At 37.2% G+C, this 20527-nt stretch overlaps 1 protein-coding gene across 19 annotated transcripts in view; it reads right to left on the reverse strand.

Moving 5' to 3' along the window:
• MLIP (muscular LMNA interacting protein) overlaps nucleotides 1-20527 on the reverse strand; it is a 286505-nt gene that overhangs the window by 128929 nt on the left and 137049 nt on the right. For 13 of the 19 annotated variants that reach the window (XM_060308350.1, XM_060308346.1, XM_060308336.1 and 10 more), the window contains 2 exons: nucleotides 11952-13511; nucleotides 2248-2319 (listed from right to left, as the gene is read on the reverse strand). In XM_060308350.1, the coding sequence (XP_060164333.1) occupies nucleotides 2248-2319; nucleotides 11952-13511 (1632 nt within the window). The remainder of the gene's footprint in view (nucleotides 1-2247; nucleotides 2320-11951; nucleotides 13512-20527) is intronic. The other 6 variants (XM_060308349.1, XM_060308348.1, XM_060308344.1 and 3 more) reach the window with 3 other exon arrangements.

Genomic DNA, 20527 nt, shown 5'->3' on the forward strand with positions numbered 1-20527 from the left:
TCTCCCAAATAGATGAGTCTCTGATGATTATAGTTTTAATTTACTCACTCAACTCAGAAATAAGTCCCTTTGATTTTAATGGCATAGGATGAGTTCTATTGTATAAACAGATGGGCAAAAAGATAGAAATTACCAGATTTATTTTTTAAAAACAACAACCATGAAAGAAACAGCACAATACCATTCAAGAAATATTACTGAAAATAGAAATAAACTCTCATAAATCTTGGGATAATACTTTTGTTATTTAAAAATTCTTACAAAGTAAAATCTCTTATTGAGGAATACATAACATGGGAAAGCCAGCAAAAAAAAAAAAGTGGAATTATAAAAGGCTCTAAAGAAAAATAAACATCATGTTATATCCTGTGACCTTTGAAGAATTCAAATATTTATTGTCCAAAACCAACATCTTAGCCAAGAGACCATTATCCACACTAGATAATTTTATTAGATATTTTAAATTAGATATCATGATATTTAAACTTAGATATTTTAAACTAGATATCATGATATTTACATGTTGTGGTACTAAAAATAAAAATAATAATTTTACTGAAGAGTATGTTTTATTCAAAATTAAAAACACAAAACCTCTCCCAAATGAACTTGCATTAGGTTCAATGCAAAGCGATACCACCATAGACATTTATGAAATGGGTTTGTGATGCAATTTGAAATTAAGCTAATCATTCCTCATTTTTAATGACTGACTAATGGATTATAATCTCTAAAATCCACTGAATTGGAAGAGAAGAGAGCTGGCCAGCACGAGGGAAGGACACTGTGGCAGAACAGCCCCTATTCTCTCTTCCTGGCTACTGAGTGGGAGAGCTTCTCCTATTTCTGTGAAGGCAGGCACTTGTGACCAGATTTTGGAAATGTCCATCTGAAATGGGGAGAAGGTCTATGGTGAGGGACCACTTCTACTATGACTCCACATAATATTTAACTCTAGAAAATAGGATAAGGGGCATCTGGTAAAGGTGTCACTTCTTGAAGCCTCCTGAAACCTCCTGAAATTGGTGTTTTACGCCCATCTCATCTTTCAATGAACCATAGAAGGTCAAAATTCAGAAGAGAAGCTAGAGAAAAAGTTACAGATGGCCCCCTCACCTCCCACCTCCAGTTCAAGGCATTCAGATATATAGAGCATAGACTCTGGGCCACAGGTGGATAATTGGGAATTTGTTATCAGAGATACATGATATAAGAGATACTGCCAACCAGTGTTCACCTATATACCACTTAGAATATCCCACTAACAATTCCTACTTTTTTAGACAAAAGAATATATAACAGTTTTATTCTCCAGATCATGCTAAAATAACAAGAATATAGGCTCATAAGCCAGTGGTCAAAATACCACCTAGTTGCAAACATTAACATTCTGACAAATTATAACATTATTTGAAACACTATAATTGCACAGAAAAAAAATGGGCTTCATGCAAAGATAAATTGCCAAAATAAATATCATAAAAATAACATAAGAAATGTATCATGTCATAGACTTGGTAATTGATTTCACTTCAATTCTGATATGATCCTCCACTGGGGCTTCATTTGAGTATTTGTAATGACTTATGAAACAAGGGGCTTTAATTTAATTTACCTACTGAAGCAGAATCCTGTAATTTTATAGTTAATGACTCAATAGCAAGTCAAAAATACCCTGGAGCCATGTAAAAGTAGCTGGGTCATTGGAAGGGATCTCAACCCCTCCCTCCCATTCATGGAGGTCAGATCAATGGCTGAGGAAAATGGATAAAGATGTTCAGACCGTGATGGGATTTAAGAGGCTAAGTTGGATGTTTGGCTATAATATTTCCACTCTGTGGAAGCCACTATTAATCATCAAATTTCAAAGGTGGCCAGTTGCCCACACGTAACCCCATTTTACCTCTACTCTATTGATCAATGTGAATAGAGGTAGAAGCTCTTAAATATTAATAACCATTTAAAATTCCAAAGGACAGGGATGTACCCAAATCTGAATCAAGTTTCTCAGAGCTGCTTAGTAGCTTGGATAACCCCAGGCTCCTACCAAGACTCTACCAATAAATCAGTGATGTCTCCGATTCTATCCAAGATGCTTTCACTACGTTATCCTAAACTAAGAGCAGCATTTTATTTTAGTAAAGGCAGAACTTGAAAACAGAATTTTTTTTTAAACATAACAAAAATGACATAAGCAATTTTAGAAAACATCACCAAAATTCACTCTGCTTCTGAGCCAACACTGACCTTCTGTTCCAAAAGCAATGTGTTTGTTGGGATTGCTGCAAAAGCCTTGTAGCTGGACTTGGTCTTGTATTGCTAGAATGGGGGTAACCAGAAAGCAAGAGTGGAGTTGAAAAGGGGAAAGAACGTGACATAAATTTAGACTAGTTCTACCAAGTTAAATCACATGTTATCAAATGAAGAAAACAGTGATTATGCTTCAACAACTTGTTTTTGACAGAAAAAAATTAGTTTATCATGTTAATATTTTATTAGAATGAGAAGCAAAGAAATATCACAGTAAAATATCAGCCTAGGGATTATAGGCAAGTATATGCTATATCATTTCAGAACTTAAAAACATTCATTTTTACAAAGTTATATATAGATTTCTCATTAGCAGCATACCCTGAGAAGAATACTATTGTATAAATATTTGGGTTATTTTTGCTTGATTCTCAAAGGAAAGCAATTCTTTTTTTATAGTGTCATAATTAACAAATATTATGCCAATAAGTTTAATTGAACTCAATACATTCTCTTGCATCATTCATAAAAACAATGATCAGAACACGTAAAATTTAGCAGTAATTTTTAGAGAGTAGTATATTTTGAATAGAAGTGATATCAGCAGTTTAACTCCATAATGGAAAAACTAGAAGGCCGTGCTCTTGATCTTAATTTCATTTTTTTAAACCTCATCACCCTTTCCTGCACTTTCTAATACAGTGATGTTAATGAATCAAACGATAAAACATTCTGAGTTTTCTTTTTTTTTTTTTTTTTTTGCGGTACGAGGGCCTCTCACTGTTGTGGCCTCTCCCATTGCAGAGCACAGGCTCCAGATGTGCAGGCTCAGCGGCCATGGCTCACGGGCCTAGCCGCTCCACGTCATGTGGGATCCTCCCGGACCAGGGCAAGAACCCATGTTCCCTGCATCGGCAGGCGGACTCTCAACCACTGCGCCACCAGGGAAGCCCAACATTCTGAGTTTTAAGTAAAACTCAGAGTAATCTAGTTCAGTTTTGGGAAGTATTTGGGGGAGAGGGTTGAGCATGAGAAAGTTGTAGAAACCAGTATCATATACATAACCAAAGGCCCAGTTTTGATATTGTTCTGGGTCCCAAGCTGCTTAACTAAGCTCAAGGTTCCTCTCACTTCAAAAGCTCTCAGGCAACTTCCCCACTCGCCCAGAGCCAGCGGGAAACTGGCACACAGCTCCAGGCTGTCTTCGTCCCCTGGAAAGAAGACCAAAGGATCTACAGAAGAAGACATGGTAATCAAGTAAAATAAAACCTTGAATTTTATGGATGGGATTGGTGTACCCTCATTCAACAGGTGTGAGGAAGGTAAGAGGCTGGCACATTCATATTCCTTAGGAAGAAGTTCAAGTAGAAAAAAATCAAAATGCCAGACCTGGAAGAAGAAAGTCTCTGGTCCCTTCAAGACTTGAGCTTACCTACTGAAGCAGAATTCTGTAATTTTATAATTAATGACTAAAGTCATTAATTATAAGTCTCTCTATTGATCCAGCACTGCTATGGTCTCCAGAAAATAATGTATTTGGATAAGTACTAAAATAAAATGCCATCTCAGCATGTGGAATTAAAGCTGACATCTATGACTAGGCGAATAACATGCATTGCCTCATTTAATTTTGCAGAATCCCTATAACTAAAGAGTCATTAGGAAAAGAAGATGTGGTGAGCTCAGGTGACTCATTTAAGACCACAGCCCATAAAAAATAAACAGATTTGGGATCTAGGTCCATCTGGATCCAATATCCATGCTTCTCTATAAGATACTTTTTCCCAAGGAATATCTAAACAGACAAATAATGCAGAATAAAATATGTTATTAATACTCCACAATGGTTTGTGGATATTTAACTGTAGCAATAGTTGCAACAATAATAATAGATAACAATCACTACAAGCCAGGTACTCTTCTGAAACCTTAATGTGTATTATCTCATTTAGTTTTCACAACAAACCTATTATGTAGGTATTACATTGTGTTTACCTTATATATGGAAACTAAAACAAACAGATGTTAAGAAGCTTATCCAGGGTCACTAGCTACTAAATCATAGCTGGGATTTGGACAAGGGTGCTCCAGCTCAACAACTGTGATTTACCTGCCATATGCTCTTGCCTCTCCTTTCAGGATGCGTGATCATTTATAATGCTTGTTCTCCTATCCACAGCTGTCCTAAAGAATATAGTTGACGAAGCCTCTACAGAGCAATATCTTATTATAAATGTAATGCCATATAATCTTAGAATTAGAAGTGATATTGAAGGCAATCTGTTTCAACCCCCTCATCCAAGGCATCAATCTCTCTGATTCTCTGTTCAGGCACACCATGAACAATTGCCTACCTCCCAAGGCAGCACATTTAGGTCTAATTGTTAGAATTGGTACAAAATTCCCCTTTATATTGAGCCAAAATATGTTTCCTGCTAACTTACTCCTATAGGACTTTGGTCCTCTTTTTCCCTGCTTGGACTAAAAGCTCTCTTCTGTGTGATAGTTATACTGCTGTTTCCACCTACCCCTTCCTTACTGATCCTCAGCTGAAGAATTTCACTATCCCTTTCCTCTGTCAATATTCCTTTAAATATTTTTAATTTAATTTTTATTTTATATTAGATTATAGTTGATTTACAATGTGTAAAAAAATGATACAAATGAACGTATTTATAAAACAGAGTCACAGACTTCAAAAAAAAATTTATGGGGACTTCCCTGGTGGCGCAGTGGTTAAGAATCTGCCTGCCAGTGCAGGGGACACGGGTTTGAGCTCTGGTCCGGGAGGATCCCACACGCCACGGAGCAACTAAACCCGTGTGCCACAGCTACTGAGCCTGCACTTTAGAGCCGATGAGCCATAGTTACTGAGCCCACGTGCCACAGCTACTGAAGCCCACACACCTAGAACCCATGCAATGCAACAAAAGAAGCCACTGCAATGAGAAGCCCGCACTCTGCAACGAAGAGTAGCCCCCACTGGCCACAACTAGAGAAAGCCCACACGCAGCAGTGAAGACCCTACATAGCCAAAAAATAAAAAAAAATTAAAAATAAAATAAAAGAACATTTACATTTCTTCTAAAAACAAATAAAAAATAAAAATTTATGGTTACCAAAGTGGAAACGTGGGGAGAAGGATAAATTAGGAATTTGGGATTAACACACTATTATATATAAATTTTTTAAAGGTGTGTTTATCTAGATGTATTTTTAACACAAAGTAGAATATCATCATCACTGACATGATATTGACAATAAACTCAATTAATACAGTGAAGATGATACTCATTGGCATTGCCTCCTTGGTTTTTGTGGTGTGTTTAGAATACACAGAATGAAGTTGAGGTCATTTTATATTGTTGGATCACATTGTGTATGCTATTACCTAAAATTTCTAATCCTTTCATCTTTTTCTTAACATTTGTTGAAATTAACCTCTATCCTGTAGTTATGCTTTTTTCCTTCTAGATCCAAAAATAGTACTTTAGGTATTATCTCTATCCAATTTCACTGATTAGATTTGTCAGTCATTGTAAACTGCAAAGATAATAATTTTATATTATTTCATGAACAATTTTTTAGGCATATCATCTTTATCTTCATTCAAGTCACATACAAGGATAGGGAGCTCTTGCCTACTGCATTCTGCCAACCTGGTGGGCATCAATCCATCTTGTAAATTTATTTGGATATGGCAGTTCAACTAATAGATTCACTCAACAAAATATTATTGAGTATCTACTTTGTGACATGCATTGCTCTAAGTATTGGTGATTCAGCAGTAAACAAACACACAAAGCCTTTACTCTCTAGAGCTTACATCTTAATGAATTGAAACAAATAATAAACAAACAAATAAATAAGAAAGCAAAAGAAAAGCCATAGAGAGATAATAATACGCATAAAATTAAAATAAGGTGATGAGATAGACAGTGATGCTTCGGATTAAGCATTCAGAATTCACAGAAATATATCACTACTTCTCAAATATCTCTCCTTGTTCAAGATATCATGAAAGACATCACAAAAGCTAGAAGCTGGAAAGAATTCAATAAATGTCTTTTGCTGAAGAAAATGTCTGACTTCCAGTTATAACTGTTTTGGTAAACATTCACAACCTAAGAATTTGCCATCATTTTCAGAATTTACCTTCCATTTTTTGTGTTAAAAAAACAGCTTGCTTCTTTTTTCTGGTAAATCTCCTCTTTCCCATCATTTACAATACTTCTTTTGCAATAAAATTAGAAATTTCATGTGTTTTTTGAGATACGATTTATCTAGACCAGGAGATATGAACTTATTTAGAGCAACTAGTTGTCCTTTCTAGTTCTTCATCTATCTTGGGCTTTATGCATCTCTAAGACATATGTAGCCTTTCCTTCTCAGTCCAAACATCATTCTTGTTGCCATAAGAGATACTTTTTGTGTTCAGTATATTTCTTTTAGGTTCTCCTAACAATATCCAAATTTTGAGCATATTTCTTTTTTAGTATGTCAAGGCTTCCAGGTATGAAAGCAAATTCATTTGTTTCCCTTCCTTGGCTTAAAATTACAGATCACTCTAGTCACTGTAATTATAACTTAAATAATAAGACTAGGCTGTAATATTACAGGCTGGAATCACCATTAGCTAGTCATACAAGGTAGAACCGACCAGCCTGACTTTGAATCCAGCAAAAAATTCAGTGATAACTACTATATCTCTGCAATTTGCAATCTATGTTTTTAGTCATCTTTCCATAAATATCTGTTAAATATTCACTACATAACAGGTACAGGGCAAAGTTTAGGTTTAAAAAAGGAAATTGGGGCTTCCCTGGTGGTGCAGCGGTTGAGAGTCCGCCTGCCGATGCAGGGGACACGGGTTCGTGCCCCGGTCCAGGAAGATCCCACATGGCGCGGAGCGGCTGGGCCCGTGAGCCATGGCTGCTGAGCCTGAGCATCCGGAGCCTGTGCTCCGCAGCGGGAGAGGCCGCGACGGTGAGAGGCCCGTGTACCACAAAAAAAAAAAAAAAAAAGGAAATTGCATTTTGTATGTAAGTTTATCAGAGCTAATTCTATTTATAGGCAGTGCTAGATATTGTAACATAAATCTTGGGTGTGAAGGTGGGGATAGCAAGAACACACCCTTCCCCTTCAGAAAATATTTCCCACCACTCTCCTCACCACCACCCCCATCACTGACACATAAAATTCACCACAGGCTCTAGTAATAAAGACCTATGAGATCTCAAAACAAACTGTACTATTTGCCTTGAGAATCAGGGATTTGAACTCATGGTTACACTTTAAGTACAGGTAAATGGCAGAACCTCAAATTACATAAACAACAAGACCCTGAGGAAGGGCCTGACCATACTCTCTCAAGAAGCATCACCTCCTTGGATGTCACCCTTTCAAAGAAACCTATCTCCGCCACCCAACATAAATTGGTGACAACCACCTCTTACCCTGCTATACTTTTCTCTATACTTATGATCTTCTAACATACAAGAAAATTTACTTATTGGGGAGGGGGAGGGTCGTGGACTGTTTCTCTTTCACTATAGAATATAAATGTTCTTTTAGCAGGCATTTTTTGCAATTTTATTTGTTTCAGCATCTTCACAACTTTGAAACTTGTACATAATGAGCACTCAATACGTATTTATTTTACAAATGAGTGATTTTTTTTGAACTCAGATTGACCATTTTTGCTCATAGAGGTACATTTCATTCCATTCCCAGATTATGTAAGGATCAGCAGAAATGGAGAAAGTCACATAGAGGCTTGTAACCACCAAGTTTTCAGTGTGATATACTTGGAAATGTTATGATGCCTTAAAAGAATGAGAGTTTATAAATAAAACATCAACTATAAAAGTTCATAAAATATCTAAAAGCTCCCAACTGATTTCCTAACCAATCCATGTGTCCATCTAGCTTTCAGGCCAGGACAGTGACACCACTGGAGCCCGCACAGAGCTTCAGACAATCATCATTGAGGGGCAAAATGTATGAGGTTTTGATGTAATGGCCATCCCAAATTTCCATCTGGAACACCATAATAACTCACTAGGAGAAAAATGTAAATTATAATGAAGGCAAAAGATATTGGGAACCCAAATACAACTCCATAGATTAATTTTCTGATATTCAGGTTTTCCCAAGGGGAAAAAGTGTCTCAGACAATATACACATTGATCAAAGAGCCATGGGAGCAACATTCAGGGAGACACCCATCCTGTCTAGGACCATGATTCTAATGTGAAATAATATTTTTCAACCATATCTGAAATCAAAATATAGCCGTTATACTAATAAAAGCAGATTCAGAACTTTAAGATTCTATCTATGAGAAAGAAACATCAAACATACCTTATACCTGAATTTAGCTCAGCCTAAGCTAGCTGTTCCAGTTCATTTTCATATCAAAGGACAGTAAGGCCAGACTTGGAACTAATATCTTTCAAGCATTGATGTTTTAATTTGATGGCTATCTGTATTCTAGGACCTCTTTCCTTTCAGGATCTGGCACTGAGTGAAGCTGATCTAAATCTGAAACTCTTTGACTTCAAAGAGGGTCCTGTGCTCAGATTAGCACCACAGTGGAACGAGCCAGACAAGAAACAGTCCCTAAAAGCATATAAATTCTTTGATATCCCAAAGCTTTTGTCTATTTCCTCCTATCAATCTATAAAGTAATCTTAGCAATTTAAACAAAACGAGTCAAACATCAAAAGAAACTGCGATAAGATTTATCTCTTCCAGTATCCAACAGTGTCCATTTTACTGAACTTTTTACACTCAAGGTACAATTCTTGCAAAGAATAGTTATATATATATATATATATATATATATATATATATATATATATATATATATACACATACTGATTTTTTACCTACAGAGATAACAGCAAGAAGCAAGGAGGAAATAAATATGACAAATATGATATATATATGATAAATATGACAAATATGTCTCGAGAGAAACCAATTTTGCAAAAGTTATTATAAATTTTACCCATTATAAGAAACATTTTTTCTGTTCAAAGGAACAGATAAAAATGGATTAGTTATAATCATTCTCCATATTTTCATACATGTTCATCAAATTTAAGAAGCATTTCTACAAGTTGAACTTTATTAACTTGGATATAAAGAAAATAAGCAGAAAAAATAAAGCTAACACTGAAAATTCTTCAATATTGGGGGCAGTAAATGAGCTGGGGAGGAACAGGTCTTCAAAAAACTTGATTTTAGGGCAAAAAAGGACTTCATCAGAAGCCGCTCTGGGCTCACTCTTTTCCAACTCTCCAAAAATGGGACAAAACATGAACAAAACAGAGTGAACCACAAACAGAAACCCTCTAAGAAACCTGTGGAGTAACACTACTTTTCATAGAGGTAAAGAATAAGTGTAAGGCAGTATGGTTTAAGAGACAATTGCCAATAAATTCAGGAAAAAGTAATGTTTAGATCACCAGGGGTTTTTTTCCAATACATTACAAATGAATACCATAATCACACATATGTATTGAAAAGATAATCACCAGGTCATTTCACCTCAAATAAATCATATTTTCAAACTTAGAGTTAGAGAGAAAGTTAGATTTCCTCCATCCCATTTGCTTTGAAGTTTAAAATACAAGGACTTAATAATCTTGAAAAATACATTTTAAAGTGATTCAAATATTATACAAATTGATAATTCTAATCATCATTTCATTCCTTCATAAGAATTAATAAATAAGGCTAAAATGATAATTAATATGAGTTATTGCTTTGTAGCAATAAATCTCAGTAATAAAGAACATGGCTTCAGGAATCAGTAGATTTCAATTAATATAAATGTCAGCTCTGCCAGTATAAGAAATGTAACCTGGGCAAGTTATTCACTGAACTACAGTTTCTTGGTATACAGAATGAAGAAAATAATATTACCAATCTCATATGGTCATGACAAAATTAACTAACACGGTCCCTGTTAATTAAATTTTAACTACTTTGCTTAACTACTAGGATAGTCCTTGACTCACAGAAAGTATTTGATATCTGTTACTGTAATTATCATTACTATCATCACTATTCGATGATAAGGCCAATCTTCTTACATGTCCACATATACTCCTCTGGGATCATCTTCTGTATATTTGGTGGAGTTGTTTACCATTTCTGAAATGCCACCTGCTTTCCTCTTCATTAAGCTAAATCCTAAACATTTCTGACAGGCCTGACATTTATGATAACTTCCCTTACTAAACATATCCCATAATAATATTTCTCTTATACTGAATTCAGTGAACTCTTATACACAATCTGTATTACGTTATATTAATATTGCCTTATCCTTGTTTTCTAGCTTTACTGTAGATTTAATAACTCTCTATAGCTTCTCCACATTATATACATGTGTATGTTGTTTTGCTGAATAAAATATATTTTTAAGATAAAGGATTATTTTCCTTAAAAATAAAACACATCCACAAAAAAGCTAGTATGGTGGTGGGCATACAGTATATGTCTAATGCATGCTTTTTAAGTTGAATTGTACTGTAACATATTAACAGCATCATGTGGGCTGTTTTATCTTTTCCATGGTAAGTTCATCATCCCAACAGTGACAGAGTTGAATACAATCTCCATGGAACCAACTTGGACGCTCTAAAATGGTGTTAATTCAATGCACTGAACTGAAAATCCAAACCCCCTCCTAATACAGACACTTTCATAATTTTATTTCATTTATAGAATACTGACTGAATCCTAAGTGTCTAAACTCCATATCTTAAATTACATGAGAACAGTTGGGAAGCTGCTACACTCTAGGGCAGAGTTGCCTTCCTCCAGGAAAAAGGAACAATGAATGCTATGGGTAACTCCTTCAAATGTTTCCCTTCTCATATTAAAGTAAACGCTGATTTCACATCCTTCCTCAATGGGTCGCTTCAGAGCATTTAAAAGTCAATACTTCTCCTCTCTTAACTTTACTTCCCTCTACCCAGCCTGTCCATCCTTTCTGTATTTTATAATCATTAAGTATTCAGTGTTCATAATAAATCAAATAATTTTCACATACAAAGGAAATTTCTATTCTCTTTGCCCAACATATATATAGCTAAATCCATATTGATTTAGCTTGAGGTGTATGGAGAGCAATAAAGAAATCATCATGGTGGAAGGGGAAGAAAATTACTACTAATAAATAAATGCCAGTAAAGGAAATAGAAAGTTGTCAGATTGTCTGGGCAGTTATATGAGGCTTGATATATGATAATAGTCCATTTTACAGTAATCCTGTCTACTATTTTATCAGTACAGGATATTTTGATGGATAATAGGGTCCATGTTATTAAAGAATCAGAAATGTATCATATTCCCAAATTCCATCTAACTGCTCTAAATTCCATCTTCGGGATCAATAATATAACTCATATTATGCCTGGAAAAAAATGCCCTTGGAGCCACAGATATAAAAGGTTACCATAAGAGGATTTGCAACATCAAAGAGGCTTTCAGAAACATACACAATTTTAGACCATTTATAATTCATCTACACATTCAAATATACCAAATCTTAGATCCCCTTGCACTATCTCCTTGTAGGAACAGAAAGAATATCATAATTGATGATTTTTCCCCTGAAAAAAAAATGATTCCGTATTTCAAAAGAAACATGCACCATGCAACGTGCAAAAAAAAAAAAAAAATACCTTGTGTTTCTTATTTTCAGGGCCTGTTGACATGGACAATGCACAAGGTGAAATCAGCTCGTTGGTTCTTGTTAAAGAGATGGGAGGTGATGGGGATGAAACAGATGACCTGTGGTCAGATATGGAGCTTTCGGATTTCCCAAGTCTTGAAGGCAGGGTAAGATTTGGGTGCAGCGCTGAGGGACTGAGGTGGCGCACCTCGGAGGGCGGATTAGCACGAGGGAGAGCGGAGCACCCCAGTTGGGGAAGAGAGGCAGAGCCAGCGCTGGAGACAGGGTGTGGGGGAGGAGCTAAAGGCGTCTGCCCCGGGCCAGAGAGAGGTGCTGATGCTCTCTTGGATCTGTTTATCAGGTTTGAAAGAGCTGGGGAAGGATGGTAGCATTTCTCTGGAGAGGGGAGCCTGGCTCTTGGGTTAGTGGGAGGAGACACCGAAGACGATGCCGACGAGGCTAACGTAGAAGGATGTGGGGAAATATCCCTGGGCTTTCCTGGGCCCCTGAGGTCAGCATCCTGTCTGCCCTTGGAAAACAAAGGAGAAAAGCTTGGAGGGACAGGAGGCAGACCTGTAGAACTGGAGGTACTGGTTTGCAGCTGGGAAATCATTGGGCTGCTCTTTAAAGAAGTGGGGGATGGCGTTTTCTCTACATTCAAAGAAGCAAGGCTGCTACTGCCCTGTTTCGGGGGAGAAAGGGAGGATGCCAGAGGAAGGGGAGCAGCTTTAGTGGAAAAAGGGAAGGGAAAGGATTGCTGGCTGAGATCAGAAACCTGGTTTTCCCTTTGCTCTGGAGACGCCGCTCGCAGGGAGCAACTTGAGAGGGATTTTTTAGGCGTAGGAGAGGTTTGTTTAATTTTTTGATCGAGTGTGAGGCTGGAAGAAGCCAGGGAGTTGAGAGAGAAGGTGGGACAGGATGCCGGGGAAAGGGGTCTTTGGTGAGAAGGGTTGGACTTGAGGATGGCAGTTAGGAGGGAAAGCCGGGAGGGCACTGGGGATTTCACCCCTGACGTTGAGAAGTTCCCGCTGGATGACACTTCGCTACAGACAGTGGAAGAAGAGCCGTGGAAAGGGGAGGGGAAGGGTTTGGGACTCGGAGAGAGTGAGTGCGTGACGATGCGGACCGGGATGTAGGAGGCTGAATTCGACTTCAGAGAAGCACCGGAGGGCAGCGAAGGAGAAGAGGTTCTCGGACTTTCTCTGGGACTAAGGACATGCGAGGTGACAGTCTTCTTGAGGACTTCAGACGTCAGGCCAGGTTTTTGCTGGACTGCACTTGGACTGGATGAGTGAGAACCTGATAATTGAGCGGGATGGGGGAACTGTGACGTCGAGGACGTGCCCTTCGGTGCAAAAAATGGTGCAGAGTGAGCGGAAGTTTGAAAGTACATGGCTGTTTCTTCCACCAGGGCCCCACTGACATCCAGCCTCCTCGGGTGGAACTCCTCCAGGACAGAGGCTCCGGCTAGGTCGACTGGGACAGGTGGTGTTTTCTGATTAGTTGGAGAAACAAAGGAGAAAGCAGGTGGTTTATAGGCAAGCTGCTCAGAGGCAGTGGGAGAAGTTAACTAGAGGAAAGAGAAATAGACAGGGTCATAGGACATCATTTGTGAAACTGTCAAAACGTTCTTGTCACTTGTGCATTTATGCAAACAGTCTTATTAGTTTACACAAAAAGAGGCCCTTAAAACTCTGAGAAAATGGCAGAAATTCTGTTTTGCTAATGAGGCATTGCTTTGAATTTGAAATAAAATATAAATAAACGGTGAACTCTTAGATACTATAACTCATTTATTCTCCAGAATGAACATCAATATAAAATTGTATTTGCATGTCTCCCTTTGGAAGATAATTCATTGACAAAAATCTAAAAGAGTTATCTTCTTTTGGAATTGTGTGATTTGAAAAGATTTAAATCACCGTCAATATAAATTTCAAAATGCACTTTGGAAAAGGAAATAGGTTTTCTTCCATTGCAAGAATATAAACCGTAATGTAATAATAATGACTACAATCCTTAAAAACTTTACCACACTTTGAATGTTAAAAATTTTAAAAACTTGGACTACTCCTACATTGTAAACCTGAAAATAATGCCCAGAATTCAAAAGATGCAGTGCTTAACATCAACATAACTGTAACAAACTGAGAGACTGAAAGCCAAGGCTGAAACAGAGAGGGAGTTTTAGCTTATGAAAAATATTTTCCCTAATTACTTGCCAGAATGAACAGTTAATAAATGATGTGAGTTATGTTGGAAGGAATGAATAGATACTCTTTCATATGGAAAGAAGCCAGAGTACATTATCTTCTTTTTTTTTAATTGGAGTATAATTGCTTTACAATGTTGTGTTAGTTTCTGCTGTAAAATGAAGTGAATCGGCTATATGCATACCTATATCCTCTCCTTCTTGGACCTCCTTCCCACCCCTGCCTCCATCCCACCCATCTAGGTCATCACAGAGCACCGAGCTGAGCTCCCTGTGCTATAGAGCAGTTTCCCACTAGCTATCTATTTTACACATGGTAGTGTATTTATGTCAAACCTAATCTCCCAATTCATCCCACCCTCCCCTTCCCCCACTGTGTCCACATGTCTGTTCTCTATGTCTATGTCTCTATAGGTGCCCTGCAAATAGGTTCATCTAATCTGCCTGAAACAATGCAAGCCACCAATCCCACATCAAATAAAAAGAAAATAAAGAAATATTGTATCACTTTCAAGAGAAGCTAGGGAGAGCCTGTAAAATAACTGAGTAGCTCTCTTCTTGCCCTATTTTTAAAATTATCCAGTACTTTAAGACAAATACTGAAATTATAAATGATTCTAAAGCCAAATCTTTTAAACAGAGGTTTTCCTTTAAAATTATTGATTTGAGTCTATTGATCCATAAGAGAAAAGAAAATATTTGTACCTAATACAGAATTTAGGGAATATCTGTTATTCAAAATATTAATTTGTATTTATTAAGTTATATACTTAATTTATTAAGTTATATATTAAGTTGTATAATATTATATACATTGCATTACATAGCAGAAAAGTGTACGACCATAATAATTAAACTTAGCAAGAGCTTCATTTATAAACTCAGTAAAAGATATTTCTTGATTTTGCTCTATAACATGTTAAGAAGGTGTCCATCAGACCTAATGCAAAGATTTTCATATCATAGAGTTTTGAGTTCTAAAAATATTTAAAACTGATAAATTCAAACAACTCACCCCAAACTTCTAAGTTTCTGAGCAAATGTACCCAAAATATTCTTCTCTTTTTATATGTAAATTCATTTGTGTATTTGCAACACAGAATTCTTGTCACATAAATTATTTTTGAATAATTTTGGCATGCAACCCAGAATATCTGAAAATCATCAATAATTGAAAATCAAACAGAATTCAATCAAATTGAAAAAGAAAGCTTAACAATTCCCTCACATAAGTTTTGCTTAAAAACAATTCACTTATCCAGTATTTGTAAAACCAACTCATGTGTTTAGCCATAAGTAAAAGGTCTTCTCTAATTGTTTCCTATGATTGGTCTGTCCTCATGGAAGGAATGAAGAAATTTCGAGGCTATGTACAGTCTCTTTGCATGCTATGCCATAACTTTTGTTATAAAAAAATTGTAAATTAATAACAGCCACAAAAATTCCATTACCTTTTCAGTCATGTTTCCAAATAACTTCAGTTTATATAACAAACTCATTAATTCATCCTGATTATCTACCAAATTATCATGTTAAAATCTCAGGACTGTGATTTTGAGGGTCTCATCAGAGGAAAAGACTGTTCCCTCCAATTTCCCCAAGACTATGGCTTCTAATTACCAAACATTCTATTACACGAAGTCATATCTTACCTAATATAAGTAACTCTTAATTTTACTGTACTTTCTAATAGCTTATCATTGAAGAACTCCTAAGAAAAGTTCAAAGGGAAAGATTCTGAAAAGTCTAAGAATGTTTTTTATTATATTTTCCTATTTGATGTATTAATAAGCATTTGCAATATGTTTTTTTCTAATTTGATGTTATCCTAATTTATACTAATATAAAAATGTGGCACCATATTTTTATAAAATTTCCAGGAGAGGGGAATGCATTTTTTAATGAAAAAGATTCATTTTCCTGAGTTCCTCTTATTAATAACTTTAAAAAAAGAGCGAGTAAAGACATGAATAATTTTATGCAGGAAGAAAGGATGGATACCTGTCAAATGTTCAGTCAAGTAGCTCGAAATAGGCCCTTTATTTTAGCTCTTTCCTGTAAATCCCTTACTGATGATAATAAACTTCTCTGATGATGCCTACAAATTATATCAATCTTTTCATCCTCTCCCATTAATAACCCCAGCTCTGTTCTCTAGGTTCTCTAATTCCTTCTCTCTCAAACCTGTTCTCTGTCTTCTCCACCATTTATTTCTAACCTGATATTTGTTGATGTCTTCACTTCAGACACCTCTCTAAAATCACCGCTGACTATGTTCTCCAATCCCCAGCCCTCTTCTGATTCCTTGAGCCCCCTTACCACATACCTCCTCCAAAATCATTTTCAAAACTCTCTTCTCCTAGAAAAACTATCCTGAGCTCTGAATACATTCACAGTAATCTCTGTAACAGAGGACGCTTACAATATTCTGCTCTCATCAAGTGGATGGTCTTAATCCTAAATCCATATTGGATTCTGCATAATAGAGGCTATCAGTTATTTTAACAACCAGTCTCTGTAGTATAGCTGCCTTGTCACTTTAGTCAATCTCAAATTAACTGCTTCTCAGCACTATTCACAGTAGCCAACACATGGAAGCAACCTAAACGTCCATAGACAGAGGAATGGTTAAAGAAGATGTGGTATTATATACAAAGGAATACCACTCAGCCATAAAAAAGAATGAAATAATGGCATTTGCAGCAACATGGATATAACTAGAGATTATCATACTCAGTGAAGTAAGTCAGAAAGAGAAAGACAAATACCATATGATTTCACTTATATGTGGAATCTAAAATACGACACAAATGAACTTATCTATGAAACAGAAACAGACTCACAGAGATACAGAACAGACTTGCAGTTGCTAAGGGAGGGTGTTGGGGGAGGGATGGACTGGGAGGTTGAGATTAGCAGATGCAAACTATTATATATAGAGAGAATGGATAAACAATAAGGTCCCACTGTATAGCACAGGGAAATATATTCAGTATCCTATGGTAAACCATATGGAAAAGAATATTAAAAAAAAAGAATGTATATATATGTGTAACTATCACTTTGCTGAAAAGTAGAAATTAACACAACATTGTAAATAAATTATAGTTCAATAATAAATAAATAAAATTAACTGCTTCTGTGTATATTCAGTTTTTCCTAATGTGTCCATGAGATTCCAAAACATCTGAATAAAAATGAAAATGTCTGATCTGCTGCCTGATGGTCTGAATAGTTCCCAAGATTTAAACCATGTTGGTCCATATAGTTGTGATCTTTCTCCTGAATCTGTACAGTTTCTGCAAGGCAGAAACTCCTGATTCTCCTTTGTCCTTGCATGCAATCATTACATTATATAGCTCCTTGGCCTCCTAAACAAACCTGCTGATCTGTCCTCTTCTCACTGATGGACACTTGCAATGTGACTGAGCAGATTCTCAGCCTTTCTTACCTGAACAATTTAAGTCATCTTTTTGGTATTCCTATTTCTAGTTGCACCCAATTGCACCTATCTTCAGACTGACCTGTTAAAAATCTAATCAGGGCTTCCCTGGTGGCGCAGTGGTTGAGAGTCCACCTGCCGATGCAGGGGACACGGGTTCGTGCCCCGGTCCGGGAGGATCCCACATGCCACGGAGCGGCTGGACCCGTGAGCCATGGCCGCTGAGCCTGCCTGTCCAGAGCCTGTGCTCCGCAACGGGAGAGGCCACAGGAGTGAGAGGCCCACATACAGAAAAAAAAAAAAAAAAAATCTAATCAAAACACACCGATGCTCAAGATGTCACCAATACTTTCCCACATCTACCAAGAACTCAAGATGGTTCCTTCACAACAGAGCCCCTCTCCTCCTAGCCAGTCTCATCTCCCTCATCCCCTGCTATTTTGCATTTTAGGTTTTAGAAATATTTAATCTCAACCTTCTTGCCAATATTGTCAACACTCTAGCCATCTTGTTCTTTTGCTAATCCACTTGGCAAATCATTATTCTTAAATCAATTATGCTCCTAGACCTAGTCTACTTAAAGCTGTTATTTTAAAAATATAACGGAACCCAGGGCCACTGCACTTGATTTAAGAACTTGTCCTGTACAAGGGCACCAGCTGAGAGTGGGGCTGAACTTTCCTACACTAAGCAGAGGGGGTACCTTTTTCTAATTCACACATGGGCTGGGTAAGGCACTGTAAATTGGTGTCATCATAAATTTAAGGTCTATAGTCTCAGCTGGGCTGTGTACCACTCAGCTTTTTTGTGGGTCGTTTGGGATTTTTTTTTTTTCTTTTCTTATATTTTGACCTCAGCTTCCTCTCCTGTTCTAAACAACAGCCTTCCACAAAGTTAGCACTCACTAACCCTTTTCCCAGAACCTCCCTCACTGTGTGCAACAGATAACTGAGATTCCTTTTCTCCAAGGAAAATTATGATTACTGGGAAAATTAAATTTTTTCTAGACCTATTCTTATCCCCTTTCCTTCATTCTAAAGAAAAATAATGTCTTTTCCCTTTTTAAGAGTAAATTTCCCTCTGTACTCGGAATCCCAGCAGCTCTTGCCTTCTCAGGGATCCCATTTCATTAACTATCCCCTGTATGCTATGTATTCATCCTTTTTCTTTTTTACTGGTTCTCTCATCCTAACATAAAGCAGAATACTTCCCATCATTAAAAAGATAATAATAACTATCATGTAGTAGACTGTAAAAATGTCCACATTTTTCTACTCTTTTCATAAGAAAGGCAAAGTCCTTTTCCTCATTCACCCTTTAACCTCACCTAGCCATATGACTTGTTTTGACCAGTGGGATGTTAGCAAATGTGATACAAGACACAGTGGCTTGAAAAGCACTTGTGCATTGGGGCTTACTGGCTTGCTGAGTGCAGAGCATCACCACAATGTAAATGAGCCCAGGCTAGTCCACTGGAAGATGCCAGACCACATCTCATCTAACCAACCACCAGACAGCTAACCAGCCAGCAGCTGACCCAGCAGCCAATTGCAGACCCGTAAGTGAACCACAGCAAAGATCAGCCAAGCCTGACCCAGAGCTGCAGAACCACGCAGCTGAACACAGCCAAATTGTTGACCTGCAGATTTTTGAGCTAAATAGATGGTTGCTGTTTGAAAACACAATTTTGGTACTGTTTGTTAAGCAACAAAATCTAACTGATAAAAACACATGCACACACGTGCACCAAGATCTGTGGTGCTTGTAAATACCCTAGTTACAGGTCTATGTAGATTTCTTCTCAGTCACACCTTTCCCTACCATCACTGTGTTGATTTACTTACTTATTCTGGCCAACACACCCTAAAATGACTTCTCAAACAGCCGCCCCCACACAGACTGCCTTAATCCCCTCCTCTTAAATGTAGATGGAGACTGTGACTTGATTCTAGCTAATAGAACCTGGCAAAGGTGAAGGGATTTTGCAAATGTATTTAAGGTTCCTAATCAGGTGACTTTAACTTAATCAAATAAGAGATCCTCCTGAGTAGGCATGCCCTAATGCAATAGGGAAGAACAAATCTGACTCCATATTGGATGTGTTTCTTTTACTTTAACTTGTGTATCTATTGCTTTAGCTACAAGTTAAGAATGTTGCCTATAGCCTGAAATATGCAGGATAGCGCATTCTCAAGGCTCTAACCTTTAAAGGTGTAACACTTTTCCATTCATATAGAGATAAAAAGTTGCAGAACAGAGTAACATCTGTCTTGAAGGTTTATAGGAACATTGTGACCAGACCTACAGACCTATGTGGACAGCTGCAAAAACAAAGGATTCCAACACCAAGAAGTTTGCAACAACTAACTAAACCACCTCCCCTTTTTAGATAAAAGAAGATTGAATTCCAACTCAGGGAAGCTGGTTCCTTGGGGCACTAGTCTGCCATCTTCTTGGTCTGCTAGCTTTCCAAATAAAGTCACTATTCCTGGCCCCAACAACTCATCTCTCAATTCATTAGCCTGACATGCGGTGAACAGTACGAGCTCAGACTTGGCAACACTAAGAAAATGAACCCTTTAAAAGAGGGTCAGAAAGCTGGAGATCAAGGTAGCAGCTTTAAGAAGCAAGCTGCCATGAATTCTACAGCCTCAAGGAAATGAATTCTGCCAGTAACATGGGGGAACTTAGAGGCAGACCCTTCCCTTAGGAGAGTTTCCAGGTGAGCTGAACTTGACATCTTGATTTCAAACTTGTGAGACCCAGCTCAGCTGTGCCCAGGCCTCTGATCTAAAAAACCCTGGAGAAAATAAATAGGTGTTTTTTTTAAGCCACTAAATATATGGTAATCTGTTATGCAGCAATAGAAAAGTAATATACTTCCCCTGACTTCTTAACAGATTTTACCCCCAGCTCTTCTGCAGAAACTGTT

This window comes from Globicephala melas, chromosome 11 (assembly GCF_963455315.2).
Source record: "Globicephala melas chromosome 11, mGloMel1.2, whole genome shotgun sequence".
Taxonomy (NCBI): domain Eukaryota; kingdom Metazoa; phylum Chordata; class Mammalia; order Artiodactyla; family Delphinidae; genus Globicephala; species Globicephala melas.